The 14,571-nt window shown below is 44.0% G+C and overlaps 1 protein-coding gene across 3 annotated transcripts in view; it reads right to left on the reverse strand.

Annotated features, from left to right (window-relative positions):
* Positions 1-14,571, reverse strand: part of Klhl2 (kelch like family member 2) — a 112,221-nt gene that overhangs the window by 36,089 nt on the left and 61,561 nt on the right. For all 3 annotated transcript variants that reach the window (XM_052752362.1, XM_052752361.1, XM_052752363.1), the window contains one exon: positions 8,043-8,205. In XM_052752362.1, coding sequence (XP_052608322.1) covers positions 8,043-8,205 — 163 coding nt within the window. The remainder of the gene's footprint in view (positions 1-8,042; positions 8,206-14,571) is intronic.

The following is a 14,571-nucleotide window of genomic DNA, read 5'->3' on the forward strand; positions in this document are numbered from 1 at the left end:
CTCATAGCACTCAGGACCACCAGCCCAGGGATGGCCCCACCCACAATGGGCTGGGCCCTTCCCCATCAATCACTAATTAAGAAAAGGCCCTGCAGGTTTAACTACAGCCTTTAAAGTGCACACCACCATACTCAGCAAGAAAGATTTTTCAGCCGGGCAGTGGTAGTTCACGCCTTTAATCCCAGCACTCGGGAGGCAGAGCCAGGCGGATTACTGTAAATTTGAGGCCAGCCTGGGCTACAGAGTGAGTTCCAGGACAGCAGCAAAGCTACACAGAGAAACCCTGTCTCGAAAAAACAAAAGAAAAAAAAAAAAGAGAAAGATTTTTATTTATGTGCATGTGTGTGAGTATGCTCAAATGTGTGCTACTGCCTGTGGAGGCCAGAAGTGGCCATCAGATACCCTGGAGCTGGACACACAAGCAGCTGTGAGCTGACCAACATAGACACTAGGACTGTAACTCTGGGCAGAGCAGCAAGCGTTCTTAACTGCTGAGTAATTTCTCCAGGCTCAACCATTAATTCTTGATGCTCTACTTTTCTGCCTCTTATAACGCCAGCGTTACTTCTGCCTGTCACATTCAACAGAACAAAATCAATATGCATCTCTTGTGAACCTCCTGAAAATTTTCACGAAGAGCACTGTATTTTCCCAGATGTCCTTTCCTTGTTCTACAGACTCCCGATCTTTGGGAACTCTTTGTACAACAAGGCCAAAGATCTTCATTACTACACCAGCTATGAACGTAGACCTCAATTACCAGCTTTTTCCAGAACATGGAATTCAGAAATGAACTTGATTTTACAACTGTTACAGTTTCGATCCAAACATGTCCTTTGAAAGCTGATGTGATAAAGTTTCTGTTTCTGGCGATCCTCTTGAGAGGGGAATAAATCATGAGGATGCTAATGTCATAAATGGACTAATTCCTATTATAACAAAGTACTCTTTGGGGGGGCAGAGTTTAGATGGGGGAAGTAGGTTCATGGGGAGGGGCTAGCTCTTTCTTTTAAAATTACTATTCATTATATGTATATGCGTGTTTTGCCTACACGTATGTCTGTGCATCACATGCGTGTCTGGTACCCAGGAAGGCCTGAAAAGGGTGTTGGATCTCCAGGAACTGGAGTTGCAGATGGTTGTGAACCACCATGTACATTCTGGGAACTGAATATGAGTCCTCTGGAAGAACAGTGTTCTCAACACTGAGCCATCTCTCTGGCCCCTACAGGGTGCATCTTGTCCCAGGCATTTCCTCTTTGACTCCCTGCTTCCTGAAGCTTTCTTCTGCTGACATGAGCTACCCCACCACACATGTGCCCAGTGACAACAACTTTGAGCCCTCTGAAGCCACGAGCCCAAACAAGCCCTTCCTCCGTGGCTTCTTCACGAACTTTGTCAGAGCCGAGAAGAACTGATTTAACACAATGACTGCGGTCTGATGTGGGCGGAACAGAACGAGATAACCAGTCTACATGTCTGGGGACATGATTAAATTACTGATTCTCACTGAACACACTGCCAACGAAGGGCCAAACAGGACTGGATTAACCTGCCTAACACAAGCCCAGTATCTGTCACAAAGTCCAGGGAAGGCATTCTTCACACCTCCGAGTAGGGCACAGTAAAAAGTGGCAGCCACCAGACTACAGCAAGAAATGTGCACACTCAAAGTGGCCGCCGCAAACGCAGGACTAAAAGGAAGGTCATTTCAGAGTTGGGTCTGTCGCGCCTACTCCTGCTTACAATCTTGCTTATTTTGGAGCTAGAGAGAAAGTTTGGTGGTTAAGAACACTTGCTGCTCTTCCAGGGACCCAAGTTTGGTTCCCAGAACCTATTTCAGGTGCTTCACAACTGTCTATAAATCCAGACCCTGGGGATCCGACGCCTCTGGCCTCCGGAGGCACCTGCTCTCATGTGTACATAGTACACACCCACATACAGATACGCACCTACATACAATTTTAAAAAATAATAGATTGCTTTTAAAGTACTATGGGTTTTTTTTTAAAGATTTATTTATTATGCATATAGTGTTCTGCCTGCATGTATCCCTGCAGGTCAGAAGAAGGCACAAGATTTCATTACAGGTGATTGTGAACCACCATGTGGTTGCTGGGAATTGAACTCAGGACCTCTGGAAGAACAGCCAGTGTTCTTAACCTCTGAGCCATCCCTCCCGCCCAATACTATGGTTTTTTTTAGGCTCTCTGGTTTGTTTGGTTTTTTTTAACCCTGGTTCTTAACTCTTTACTCAGCTATCACCTCATCACTTCTATTCCTTTCGATCACACGTTATCGAATCACCGCTTACAACACACAGCTTCACTGTGACTTCAGTAGTTCCTCTGCCTGGAGTAGCTTACCACTGGCCACTGAGTAAAGCCTACGGACATTTAATAAGCTTTTCCTCCCTTGGAGCCAATAACATGATGGTAAAAGTGCATACCTTCCAACCATATGAACTATGTCACTATTAGATATACATACTACAATATGCAGTCTTCATGAGTCTATGTGTGTGCAAGGGCTTGCCCTCACTAAAGCAGTTGAACTTTCCTCTTACGTCTCTCCAGCAAAGGAAATAAGCTCACCAATAAGTGAATGAATGCCAGGCACGACCCAGCAAGCGTGTGAGTAATGCTAGCACCTGGGTCTACAAACAGCTCACCCCAGCAGACAGAGCATTCTGGGGAAAATAAATGCCTACCTCATCTTCATCTTCCTCATTAACAAACTAAGAGCACAGCTGCCAGAATTCCTACAAGTGGTAACACTGAGTCTTGGATTCTCAATCTCTAGGAGACAAAACCCAAAACAACAAACCCTCACACATTGACCGCCACCAGTTCCATTAAGACAGAGGGTTTGGGTCGGGGCTGAAAACAGCTAACTCAACTCCGCTACAAAAAACTGCTAGCAGAGCAGAGCAGAGCTTGTGTATAGGTTAGTAAGATGTAAGCGAGGGCCATAATGGGTGCAAGAAATCGGAAAAACGATTAATTCTCTTGAGAAGCAGCATTCAAAGTTGGCATGAACTTGGCTGAGAAGTGCTGTAGACTGAATCCTTTCACGTTCTCCAGAAGGCGTCTGTTAAAGACACTGTTAATAATCAGGCTCCAAAGCTACACAAAGAAACTCTGTCTCAAAAACAACAACAACAAAAAGGCACTGTTAATAAATTAACACTGCATAGACCCTCAAATAATTAGCCTTCGTATGCACATCACATAACCATCACTCACTCAACATGGTGTTTCCTTCAAGACAGTAGCATTCAAATCAGTTTATTGTGACAGATGTTTACACCAAGCAGTGATTGCTCGCCTAAATTATAGGAGGGTAGACACAAAAATTTAATTAAGTTCTACTTTTTGGCAGAATAAAATCTTGTACAATTGCTTTTACCCAGGTATGGCGGTACATACCTGTAAACCCAGCACTCAGGAGGCTGAGGCAAGAAGACAGGTACAAGTTTGAGGTCATCCTCATCTACATAGAGAGACCTTGCTTGAAGAAAGAAAACAGAAAGGCAGCCAGACAGAGCCACTTTTACAGAGTTAAGGCATAGTCCAAGTGCAAGCTGCCTTCTGAGCTGGGGCAAAGCACACAGAACCTACTGCTTATCTCCCACCCACAGCAGCTGGAGCAGCACCAGACCCAGGGCAGACGCTGGTTTTCAAATGACTCATCAGTGGGTGCAGAACATTCATGAGCTAAACATTCGGGAGAAATGGTGGGAGAGATGGGATCGGAGACCACAGATTGATGAGGAAATATGAAACAATAAAAGAGAGAGAGAGAGATGGTTGGCACAAAGACCCTGAATGTCAACAAGGCCTGGGATGGGCTGGGATTGCACAAAGACCCTGAACGTCAACAAGGCCTGGGATGGGCTGGGATTATAGTCCGTGACAAGTCAACTCATGCAGGGGAGACGGCAGCTGCAGGAATTGTGAAGAGGGCTTCAGCGGAGTCCACAGTACACTCCATGACAGGAGCAACAAACCAAGGAGGAAAAGATAATCCAGGCGGCAAAGGCAGAAGGCGGCCTAGAGGCCAGGAGGGAAGAACGCTGACCCTGGTCAGCGAGTGCAGAACCAAGGCCAGTGACAAGACAGAGCAATGGTCAGGAGGCTGAAGGACTTCCCAATGAGCTGCAGACGGTGGCCTCGAGGACCTCGGCCTCTAGCACGCAGTTGTAGAGCAATGCCACAATAAGACCCAGGAAAGAGCGCATGAAAAAATATTGAGACATCTCAAAAACCACAGTCATCTGGCAGGTTGAGTGGGAACATGGGGAGGGGGTGGTGCAATGCCAGGGGGAGGGGGAGCAGTACCCCTGGGCTGAGGGGGCGCACACCGACAACGTGGAGTGCCGATGCTCACCAACCCCGAATGTCAGAGGGTGCACTACCTCTAAAACGATCCTTCCAGTGTCCCGGAAGTTCAGTTACAATCAGAACCAAGTAGGTTCTCATCTTCAGAGTGGTGAGTCAGGTGATATGTAGATATGACTAGGACTCGGAGACGTTTCTCCCCTTGAATTTGCCTGAAATCACTGAAATTCAACTTCCGTGAGGCGAGACAGGCTGAAAAAAGGCTCATATTTCAACTTATAATTAAAATCCAATTTCCAAGGTGTCTTTTCCACTAGAATTATTACAATGCATCTCAACTGATGAGCTGCATTCCCAGCTCCTTTCTATCTCTGGTTTGCCAAAAAAAAAAAAAAAAAAAAAAAAAAAAAAAAAAAAAAAAAACCCAGCTTTAAAGCAAAGGTCTCATTGACTTGGGAAACGTTTAAACTATGCATATCACCTAAAAACATGAGAAGACTGCCCCAAACTGACATATTCCTAGTATGTCAGTAGACTGAAGTCATGATAAATTCTCCACTTAAAATGTTTCATTGTTATCATTACTCCACATTATTATATCAATTAGGGGATTTTACTGTGACTTCTTTTAAAAACATTTTACTTGTTTATTGATTGACTGATTGATTGTTCGGGGTGCCACGGCACACATGTGGCCATCAGAGGACAACTGGGGGGCAGTTCTCTACCTCCATCATGTAGCTTGAGACCTTGTCTCAGTCCCTTAGATCCTATCTTCTGGTGCTAAGCGCCCTTACCCTCTGGGCTTTCTCAGGAGATCCCCCTGCTCCTTTCTTTTCTTCTCAGACAGGATCTCACGTAGTTAAGAGTGGCCTTGAACTCCCTAGGTAGATAAGCATGAACTATGACGACTTCTTCAAAATAACAAGACGTTCTATGTGTCTAGCTCTTTCCAGAGTTTGCACATGGAAAGTAAGAGAGGAGGAGGAAGGAGAGAGGGTTACAGCTGAAAGATTATCTAGGAGTTGAAGCTCTTAAGGATGGATTACGAGCACTGTTCTATTTTTGTATATATTTATATCTTTTCATAGTAAAAGACACTTTGAAATGTTACCTATAAATCTAAGAAACTCCAGCAAATATAAAAGTCAGAAGCATGATATAAAAGCAATATAATCTTTAAGACTAGACTCTGGCTTAAAATATAGCATGCTAAAAATGAAGAATCCATGTTTCTGTGTAATTTTACAGAAAAGGTCATTTTATTCCCCTAAAAAAAAAATCTAGACAATCATGAAGGACTCTTCAAAGTAAGATGAAGATGTCCCAACTCTGATAGAATTTTCCTTCAGATTCTGTAGTATGCCAGCAGAAACCTGTGATTTTAAGTAAGAGAAGAAGAAGAAATAAAATGCACAAATCTCCTGAGAACAAGTTAAGTGGTGAGTTGGTTCTGACCCGAGGAAGCAGCACACCCTTCCGAGCTCAGCACAGGTACCGGCCGCTCTCTTTTTCATCTGGCTTCACTCTCCCGCCAGGCTCCCTCCTCCACATTAAGAACCAACATTTATCAAGCGCGGAATCGACAAGCAGCAACTCAGGGGGAAACACATTAAACAAGGATCACTTTAGACACATAAAACAGACGCAAAGGCAAACAAAAAAACCCTACCCCAGTACACACAGGTCTCCTCCGCTGTCCTTATGTAAACCACTTAACCCACAGACACCACATCCAGCAGTTAACGGGAACTACATTGATGAGGAATAGTGTCTGTCTGGCTGATGAAGAGAACTGGGGGGGAAACGCATCGGGCGGGCTCTAAAAGTGCATCTCTAAATCAGCTTCCTGAAACTCGGTTTGCATTTTCCCTCAAAACAATTTATAAAGGACAGTTAGGCCAGCAGATTACCCCCAAAGAAATTCAGACAGCTCCATTTTATTGGGCCTGTATTGAAAGGCAGTGGTAGCAGGGTATGGTGGCTCTCATGTGAAATCCTAGGACTCAGGAGGAGGGGGTAGGAAGCTCAAAGCCAGTCTGGGCTACATTAAATACACACACACACACACACACACACACACACACACACACACGGAAGAAGGCAATGCAGTGGTAAAGTGGTGACTGAGCTTTAAAATTTACCCCTGCAACCTCGGCTACTGAGGAAGCTGAGTCAGGAGCATCCCAAGCAGGAGGTTTCCAGGTTTGAGGCCTGTTTGAGCTACATGAGTACAAGGCACCCCTCGTCAACTCAGTGAGACTCTGTCTCAGTAAAAAATAAATATAAAGAAAGAGATGTGGCTTTGGGAAAGAGCTTGCCCAGCACAAGGTCCTGGGTTCAATTCCTGGGAGAAAGAAAGTGAGGGGGGGTACGGGGCGGGGTGCTGGAGAGATGGATCAGCAGTTCTGAGCACTGGCTGCTCTTCCAGAGGACCCAGATTCAATTCCAGGCACTCATACTGCAGCTCACAACCACTTGTAACTTCAGTTCCAAGGGGTTCCAATGCCTTCTCCTGGCCTCCGCGGGCGCTGCACACAGGTCATAGGTACACAGACATGTGCAGTCAAAACATCACGCATCAATAAACAAAGTAAACGAACAAGGCTTTTTGTAAGCCAGGAGCGAAGTCAGGTACTCATAACCCCAGCAGTCTTGGAAGCTGAGGTCAAATGGCTGCGGTTTGAGGCCAACCTAGAGGACACTGTAAGACCCAGTCTCAAATAACCAAAACGGGAAAGACTGGTGGAAGCTTCTGGAGGGCTGCTCCTACTTAAGCAGACAGGGGAAATCACCATTTCTGTCAGGCTGTTTCCAGAAAGATGGTTTAAAAAGAATATGAAGCTTCCTGGTAACCATCTGAACATGCATTTTTAATGTTTATGAACTCAAAGGGAGATTACAAGCTCCCTTTGTGACCTCAGCTCCATCCAAGGGCCTGACAACAATCTCCCCTTTCTGGATGAGAGTCTGAGCAGGCTGCAGAGCAGCCACAGGTGTCCCTCCACCAATACCACAGGCACTCAAGGCACCGTGTCTCCAGAGAGGCCATAATTGGGTCCTACACACCTCAAGATTTCACTACTTTGAAGATTTTTAGGCCACAAAATTGTTTCCATGGATACAGCAGAAAAGGTATAAAACATCACAGAGGCAAAATAATTTAATCCTGCGTGCATACATTTTTCTCACAGGCTTATGCAGTTGAAAGAATACTTAGGGATTCAGTGTTTACATAAACAAGCTATCCTATCCTTCGGTCCCAATGCCTTTCACTTTGTGTTATTTTTTGAGACAGAGTCTCATGTATGCCAGGCTGGCCTCAAACTCACTATGTATACAAGGATGGCCTTAAAGCCCTGGTCCTCCATCCCCAGCCTCCCAAGTGCTGGGACTGTACAGATTTAACCACCACTCCCAGTTTCTGAGGTGCTAGAGAATCAAACCCACGGCTCCAGGCCTAGTAGGCAAGCGTTCTACCACGCCCATCCCCAGCCCTACAGTTCCTGTCAAGTTCAGAACTTTAAGACTGTGTTTCAATTTTGCAGTTCTATCATTCTAAAATTTTAGATGTTATGATTTTGTAACGGCCAGATCCGGAAGCCTGACTGACTTTCCACAGACCACTGTGGAATCACAGAGATCTCCGGGGGGGTTTGCTTCCCGCCAGCCTCAAACCCTGCTGAGGCTTGTGACACTTGCCTGCATACGTGTTGGCCTTATTCAGGAGGTCTGTGCATGCGTGCATATCAGCAAAAGCCCGGATTCCTAAGCAGTTGACAGGGTGAAGCTGGGATTCTAAGAATTCACAGCACGTCTTCTTCACGTCCTGTAACTGTAGCAGGCCAGCTGCTGGGAGGAGAACCTGGAACACATAAGCGACACACTTAGGCGACCGTGGGCAGCCACCCCCCGCCCCTGCCATTTCCACATGAGCTGGCGGCGGGTCCAGCCACAGACTATAGCCGCCTACCCCACACAAACAGATGCAATAGTTGTAAAAACGATGGTGATTCTTCACATTCTCCATCATTTCCCCAGGACCTTTTACAGGTCTCTGTCACACGGAGATATCACACAGGAGTCTAGGAAGGGTTCATCTGATAAACACGAAACGTTCATTCGAACTTCTTGAATTTTGTTAGCGTGTGCATCTGCAGTATGTGTTGGGGGTCATGTGTGCCACAGCCTGTGTGTGGAGGTAAAATTACTAACTTGGTGGAGTCAGTTCTCTCTTTCCACCTTTATGAGGATTCCAGGGATGGAACTCAGGCCTCAGGTCTGAGTTTAAATTCTTAAAACACAAAGGATGAGGATGCTAGGGGGTGCTGTGGTGCAGCAAAAATGCTTTTGCTCCCTTAGTGCAAGCAGTCGCCCACCGACTTTCTGGATCGGTGGAGAAGGGCTGGGCCCAGAGAGATACAGAACACAAGAAAACTGCGTTTCATAGACGGCTCAAAGTTCTACTGTTTGACTAACAAAACAACCTGCTTTCCCTGGATGACAGGGGTGCAGGTGGACATGCACCAAACAATTTTAAATTCAATGTAAATCTCAAGCTACAAGCAGACAATTCCTCTAGAATGTAATACATATTCTAAGAAGTAATGCCTAAGAGGTAATTGCCTAATGGTTTTTAAATGTGTCTCTGTGTTTGAGTAACGCCAAGCAATTTAATATTAATCACATGTTATTCTGGGGGACTTAACTATAATCATCACCATAAATACAACCGCCATCACTTCAACCCCTTTCGAATGGGTCAATAATGGAGACATTCTTCTCTGTAAATGAATTAGGACGTTTGCCATGTTAACGACCACATTTGGAAGTCAAATTAGGGAGTAAAAACTCATTTTAAAAGTCTTGAAATTCCTGCTGTTCTTATGAAGGTCACCTACCTCCCATGCCCTCCCCCCCAATCAACTGTTAGAATAACAGTCCATTTTAGAAGAGACTACATTAGCATGAAAAATAACCTTCGACGTTCCTTCGGGGTTACTTTGGAAAGGCTGGAGTGTAAATCAATGGTAGAGTGAGTGCAAATAAAAAAAATATTACTTTAATATTCACTATACTGCAGCCCAAGAACAAAAGGTGTTTATGGACATCTCCCATGATTTTTCCCATGTCTAGGTAAAAAGACTTCAATCTGCAGAAGAAAGAACATGTTTCTTTGGTGGAGAACCATAAGCCACCCTTACTCTCACACACGAAGCATTGAGGCTTTCACTCTGGGATGAGGAGGCTGTGTGTGTGCATGTGTATATAGGTGTTACCCACAAGCAATAGCAACTAAAAGGACTGAAGGTGAATGGAGGGTTAACTGTGAGGAGGTCCTCACCCAAGATGAGAATCCAAAAAGTTAAGGGCAGCTGATACCTAAGCAGCATTCTAAGCCTAGAGGGGAAGATGGGCAGGTAAGTCTCCCAAATGAACACTCTCAAGGAGACAGCTAAAACGGCAATAGAAATATGTACCCCCACGGGGCACACCACACCCAGGCCAGGTGGGAGATAACAGAAGAAAACCAGCATGTAAATAACATGTAAAGAATGTGGTGGCAGCCAAGTCTTTTGCATGATGTGTAGAGTGTGGTTTGCTACATTATGAGAACGACTCTCCATGGAAGGCTTTAATTTGTTGATCACGTTCACACTGGAAGGATTTTCTATGCTGGTATAATTGTGCTCCGAAGCAACGTAAAAAAACACTCCAAGACACTTAACAACGCAGCCATTTAATTTGGCAAACACACATAGCTTAGAAAGTGGTCTTGGGTGCAATATTTACTCTTTGGAATTTCTACAGATAAACAGTAATGATCACCCATCTACTTGGCACTTCCTCAGCAATGACACGGTACTTTTCAGTAGGTTCCACAGTAGTGATAACGCCATGGACAAGAGGCAAACGTGGCCGAGGAGAAACAGGCTTGCTTACCCACTGCTAGTGGGGGTACAGATGGAGTGAACTTAGATGAAGAACACTCTGTTCATTTCAACCATAAGTGCCAAGGCATATACCCTCTGACTCAACAACTGAACCTACTGACTCACTAACACGTGCACAGTCTCCCCACTTCAGTGTGACGGTGGGTAAAAGTGGAAGCTGGAGGTGGGGGCCTGAATCACACACAGAGACTGCCTAAGTAACTGTCACCATCTATTCAACAGAAAACCTTGCACTCATTACAAGGGACAAAAAAAAAAGACTATACAAATGAGACTGTCTACAATATATTCTCAGATGAAATAATTTCAGCAAACAGTGTATATATATATATATATATATATATATATATATATTCTAACAGACATTATACCCATGCACACATGTGTATAACTATCCAAGAAAGCAGCTAGTTCAGGTGCAGGCTTTAAAAACTTTTTAAAGAGGTGTATGGGGGTACAGGCAGACACTAGATGTCTGGCTTGTTACATGGATCCTGGAATCCATACTCCCATCCTCACAAAGGCACAACAAGCCTTTCTTAACTCCCGGGCCTTCTCTCCAGTCCCTTACATTTTTATTTACTCTGCTTTGCTGATTTTAATTCAATCACTAAGAAGTCCAGAGCGAGCTTATCAGAAGAATGCAATTCATTAAAATTACAGAAGGGGAAGTCTCCCCAAGTGCTCGAGAGCAGAGGTAGGAAAGATCTTCCAGAGGAGGAACTATCCGGATTCTTCTTAATGGGTAGTGCAATGAGTTCATTGTTTTCGGGCTTGGTAAACACATGTTAAACACGTGAGTCAACTGTATAAAACATTTACTACTATTTTTATCTTGCTACTAAATTCTTCAAAACTGCCTTTGTTTTGTGATGTGATTTTACTAGGACCAAACTGAAAGAACGCATAATTATGCAATTAATTACATACAGCCTCAAAACAAACAAATAATTCCTGTCCCAGTTCATTAACATGACATCTGGTGACCATCAGCCACTCATAACACCAACAGGGAAGTAGTGAGGGCCACACAACAGTGACCTAGCTTGGAGTCAGTTAAACAGCTGCTTAAAACAAGACAAAATCAAACGAACCACACCCCGTTACCAGAAGCACAAAGTTAGCCGAGAGCCTGTGACTGTGTATCTTAGGATCTAACCAATCAAGCTTCCAGTTTTTCTCACAGAGAACCTGAACTCAAGCGGGGTTGAAGACAATGTCTACGTCACATGGCCATGCCATGAAAAGCGGGGGATATGACACAGTTGACCAACTCTTTGGCCTACCATTCCAACACCCTCAGTCCCATCTCTACGTACATAATGGAAGTATTTGCATAATTTCCAAATATCCCATACTACCCTTTCATCACGGTGCTAAACACAATCACTTCAACAAAATCACTCTCACAGTAGCTTCCATTTACAGAGTACCAAGGAAGGCAGAGGGCTAAGCACCGGACGCCAATAATGCCTCATTGTCGGTGTTATTATACAGAAGTTAATACAGGTCCCTGGAGAAGGTGTGTAACTCACCGAAGGCCATACATACGATATGGGGACAAGCCAAGCCTGTCAAGTGAGCAATATTAAACCAAAATGGGGTAACTACTTCAGACAGCACGTAGACACTCTGTGTTCAGGGTTCACAATATAAACAGGGGCTGGAGAGACGGCTCATTGGTTAAGAATGCCTGCACTTCCAGAGGACTGGAATTCAGTTCCCAGCACCCATGATGGGTGGCTCACAATGGTTCCAGGGGGTCCAACACACTCTTCTGGCCTCTGTGGACACCCACACATACGCATGTGTATGCGCAAGCACATGCATACACACACACACACACACACACACACACACACACACACACACACTAATTAAAAACTTTGATGTTGTATACCAATATGGCTCAATGGGTAATTAAATTGAAAAAGAAGGACACAAAGTTGGGAGGGCATGGGAAGTGGGGATGAATCCAGGAGCAGTCAGGGGCAGGCAAGGCAAGGAATATATATGGTCAAGATACATTGTATGAAATTCTCCAAGAATTAATAAAGTATTAGATTAAAAATATAAAGTACCAGGAGTGCATTTTAAAGGTTACCATCTCTTTATTTTAATTACATAAATATTCTTACATAAGTGCATTTAAGCAAAAATTAAGAAAATATAGAGAAATGAATTAAAAACTTATTAGGATTCACAATACAGAGCCTGGTAGAATCTTGCATAACAATGGATTTATGAGATCAAATTTACTATATAATCTTTTAGTATTTGTTGTGATTTGACATGTCAATAAAAAGGGCACATGGTTCTCATAATATAGGAGCTTATTTTCTTCTGAATCAGGTAAACTGTACTATTGGTTACAAGACAAGAAACACCCAGAAATTTTAAAAAATAAGGTTTTTTTTCTTTATCTTTTGGGACAGGATCTCAATATATTGTCCATATTGGCCTCAAGCTTGTTATCCTCCTGCTGCAGCGTCCTCAAGGAGGAAGATTAGAGGCATGTGCCACCTTAAATGCCTAAGAAGTAATTTTCAGATTTGCTATACTTGTCATGGCCAACCCCAGTAGCAAACGCCTTCATCTCAGCACTCAGGAGACAGAAACAGACAGATCTCTGAATTCCAGGCCAGCCAGAGCTACATAGTAAGACACTATCTCAAAAAAAAATTAAAAGTTAATAAAAGATCCAAAAAAACCTAGATTTATCCTTCTAAAATTCATTTTTCTGAATTTCCAGATTAATGAAGCAGCTGAGTAATGAAACATTTTTGGGGGAAGGGGAAGGAGAGATACGGCTCTAATGGAAAACCTCATCCATGGTATGAAGCGCTCACTGAGCCACATCGTCGGCCCCAGTCACATCTCAGACGAAAGTGGAATTATACTGCCACACTAAGCTCCCAGACACCTCTCACTGATCTAACAGAAATTTTCCGTTTACTCAAGCTTTGGTGGTATGAGCCCTGAGACCGAGAGAAATAGCCCCACAGCATGGTCAGATCCTCAGTACATCCTGAAACATCAAGGAAAGCAACGGGGATTTCCCACCAATCTGAGTGACACAGTGATCATCACATCTCAGAGTGTGCATCCGGAGGAAGGCCACATTCTCAAAGCCAAGACACCCTCCTCGGGTATGTGAATCTCAGGGAGAACTGTGAAGTGAACGGAGGCTGTTCTTCCTTCCTGCGGCTTCTGCTTCTGCTCGATTCTGTCAGTACTGAGGTCCAGTTCCTAACAACATGTATACTGTGTGACCAAATCATTCTGGTCCCTGTGTTGAGTGTCTGTCTCCCTAAGGAGTAGAAATGCTGTGACCGTAAGAACAAATCTGTTTTATCCCTGCTGGACTCTCAGGTCCTAGATGAATACCTATGTGCCGCCAAAATCAATCCACCTGAATGGAAATCAATTTGTTGCTGCCTTATAAAACAGATACAATTTGGAGTGCTTCTTAATCAGACTTGCACACATGATTTTTAGGAATATATTTGCATGTGACACTTTTGTGGTCCTACCTCAAAATCCTTTCTCTTAAGCCACCACCATAGTGACCACTCCCGAAGCTTCATGAAGATCTCCTTCATGAAGATGTCACAGAGCACCCTGCCCCTAAGCCTCGCCACAATCCTATATGACATATCACAATTGTTTTAAAAAAAATCTAATTTCTAAGCAGAATATGGTAAATCTAATTTCTAAGCAGAAATTATGGTATCCTTTTCTAAAAAAATATTTATTTTTATGTATTTTTTGAGACACAGTTTTACGACCTAGCTCCAGCTGCCTGGAGCTCACTATTTAGATAAGGTTAGCCTTGAACTCAAAGAGACTGAACTCATATCTGCTCACTGCCTACATAAGCCAATAGGCCTGGAAACTTTAATCTTTTTAATTGTGTGTATGCATGTGCCTACATGTGGGGATACACATGTAAGTGGAGGTGCACATGGAGGCCAGAAGAGGGTGGTAGATCCCCCTGGAGCTAGGGCTACAGGTGGTTGTGAGAAGAAGTATACCAACCAGTTCTGGAAATTGAACTTGGGTCCTCTGGAAAAGCTGCAAATACTTAGCCACTGAGCCTAGATCCTGTCTTCTCCGTGTGTGTGTGTGTGTGTGTGTGTGTGTGTGTGTGTGTGTGTGTGTGTGTGTGTAAACCTCTGAGCACCACAGGTGTCCAGGCCTTCTACGTAGGGCAGTAAGAATACTCTCCATGGTATTCTTCTTATAGACAGCAGCATCCTAAATGTTTAGGGAAAGAT

Source organism: Peromyscus californicus, unplaced genomic scaffold (genome assembly GCF_007827085.1).
Source record: "Peromyscus californicus insignis strain IS unplaced genomic scaffold, ASM782708v3 Scaffold_23__1_contigs__length_62951481, whole genome shotgun sequence".
NCBI lineage: Eukaryota > Metazoa > Chordata > Mammalia > Rodentia > Cricetidae > Peromyscus > Peromyscus californicus.